The following is a 2,258-nucleotide window of genomic DNA, read 5'->3' on the forward strand; positions in this document are numbered from 1 at the left end:
AAGGAGTAATTTCCTCCGATAGCACTTTTTCGGAGGCAGAGTCCCTAGAATGGACTGCCGGGCCCTATTTCCTCAAATCGGTCATGTGCCTGCCCTAAGCAACACCCTACGGTCCAATTAAGGAAGGTGGTGGTAAGAGATCAACCCGTGTGCGAGGGTCCGGTCTGTCATTTCGTTCTAGTTAACACTACCGGAACTTTTCACGGCGTTTTTCTTTTCATACAGTATGCCTTATGTGCCGCTTCTCATATGGGAAATGACCTCGATGATACTGTAAACCCGCCGCCGCAAAAACATTACATTGGCCGTCGCACTGTAAAGCGGAAAGAATAGTATATATAATAGCCATGCATATAGCTACAGTATATAGAGAAATGTAATATAAATGAGTCATAAAAGAAAAACACCTTGAAAAGTTCCGGTTCCTGCGGACACCCGGTCGCGCCTGTGGATAAGCACCACAGCCCAGTGCTGATCTTCTCGATCCAGTTCCTCTCTGCTCCCGATGAAGAGATAGACGGGCATGACTACATTCGGGTCTGGAGCGAGGTGCTCGATGCCGGGGGGTCGCAATAAACCTTCAGGAAAGCCATTGTTCGGCAAAAACTTCTGGAGAGCCTGCATTATTAATGCCAGTGGGGCTAGGGACGCGTCCACCTACGACGCGTCGTGTTCTGCGGCACGGGATGGGCGGACTGATTTATTTTCTCAAAGGGTCCGTGTTTTGTACACGTTTCTCTCACCATGACTTGTTGCTCAAAGAGGAGCATACCAAGCAATCTGTCTTCGCAAACTAAGCGCAACAGATTTTCTTGATTGTCGTTCATCCTCGCACCCATATCGGCTTATGGACCATCTGGGTGTTTGGACGACAATCTCATCCACATCTCCGCCTTCCAATGAAGTACCTTCTCCTGGACCTGCGCTCCGACCAACACTTCGGAGAGCCCGATCAGTAGGAAGTCTTATGCGTCGTTCACCCGGCAGCGAGCCTCTTCAACTTCTACAGCACTCAAAAGAGGAGGGCGACAACTACGGCATCCTCAAAATACCAAACCGGGGATTGAGGATGGCACACAGATGGGGGCGAATGCACAACCTTCTCCTAACCCCTACTCCTCTACCCAGCACATGGGAACACCTCATCTGCAAACAATTCCTTACTCGAGGCCCTCCTCCTGAGTTCAGCATGCAAGATGTTTTGAACGCAGCGCCACTAGACTGCTTCCAAGTTCGTCAAGGAGCTGCGACAAAATACGGATTTGTCAAATACGGCCCAGGTGTGATGGCACGAGAAGCCGCAGCGATGGAACTCCTCCGAGACGTATCTCGGTTGCCGATTCCTCAAGTCCGACAAGTGTATCGCGTTGGGCACCGCATCCATTATATTCTCATGGACGAGGTTAAAGATATGACACTCTATGATGCGTTGAAGAGCGGAGGATATCCACTGAAAGAAGAGGACATTCGTGCTATTGCGTATCAACTCGGTAAACTGATCCGACATCTCCAGTCTTTGCCTGCTGGTGACCGGATGGGATCATGGCCTTTATGTCCTTACGACGATCAAACTTTTGTCCCCCCTGCAGGCTCAGTCTTCTCCAACATCGATCAATTCGACGAGTATCTGCTGTGTCGACTCGAGCGGCAGTTCTATTGGCCGTCACGGAAGTATCTGGAACTAAGTCGGGACGAGTACCACACAATGCGGCAGCGAGAGCAGCGACTTGTTTATACCAACGGCGATATTGGTCTCGACAGCATCACCATCAAACAAGATGAGACTGGGAAATGGCGCATTACATGGTTCTTGGACTGGGGCACATTTGGGATATTTCCACAATGGTACGAGGGCGCGCAGCTAAGACACCGCATAGGCAGCGAGTTTGTAACCTTGAAGGCACCTGGAGGGTGGTGCGATCAATTTATGGACGCATATGAAGAGGGACGTGGTTCTGTAGAATGGAGTCCCCCAACTTATGCCCTTTTCACCGTCGAGGCTGCCCTTGGCGACCCTTTCGAGGCTGGCTAGTGTATTCATTTACGTACCCACTGCAGGTCGCACACAAAGTAGAACATGTTATTTCATTTCCTTCAATTTGGAAGTCGCTGGGTGTTGCCTTGGCAGTCCCTGTGCATCAAACATACATGGGCATGGTCTCCACTGTTGTTCTGACTACCACAACAGATCAGGTCTGCCGTTCACCCTCAGAATTTCCTCGATGGGCGTTCGGTCAAATGGCAGACCGTCGTGGATC

General features: G+C 50.4%; 1 protein-coding gene across 1 annotated transcript; it reads left to right on the forward strand.

The window, feature by feature from the left end:
• Positions 1–847: 847 nt before the first annotated feature.
• On the forward strand, positions 848–2,032 carry DACRYDRAFT_112740 (uncharacterized protein; the record flags this gene model as incomplete). The annotated part of the gene is made up of 1 exon (XM_040769492.1): positions 848–2,032. One exon carries the CDS (start codon positions 848–850, stop codon positions 2,030–2,032), a length of 1,185 nt encoding a protein of 394 aa, XP_040623360.1.
• Positions 2,033–2,258: the final 226 nt, after the last annotated feature.

This window comes from Dacryopinax primogenitus (assembly GCF_000292625.1).
Source record: "Dacryopinax primogenitus strain DJM-731 SS1 chromosome Unknown DACRYscaffold_85, whole genome shotgun sequence".
NCBI lineage: Eukaryota > Fungi > Basidiomycota > Dacrymycetes > Dacrymycetales > Dacrymycetaceae > Dacryopinax > Dacryopinax primogenitus.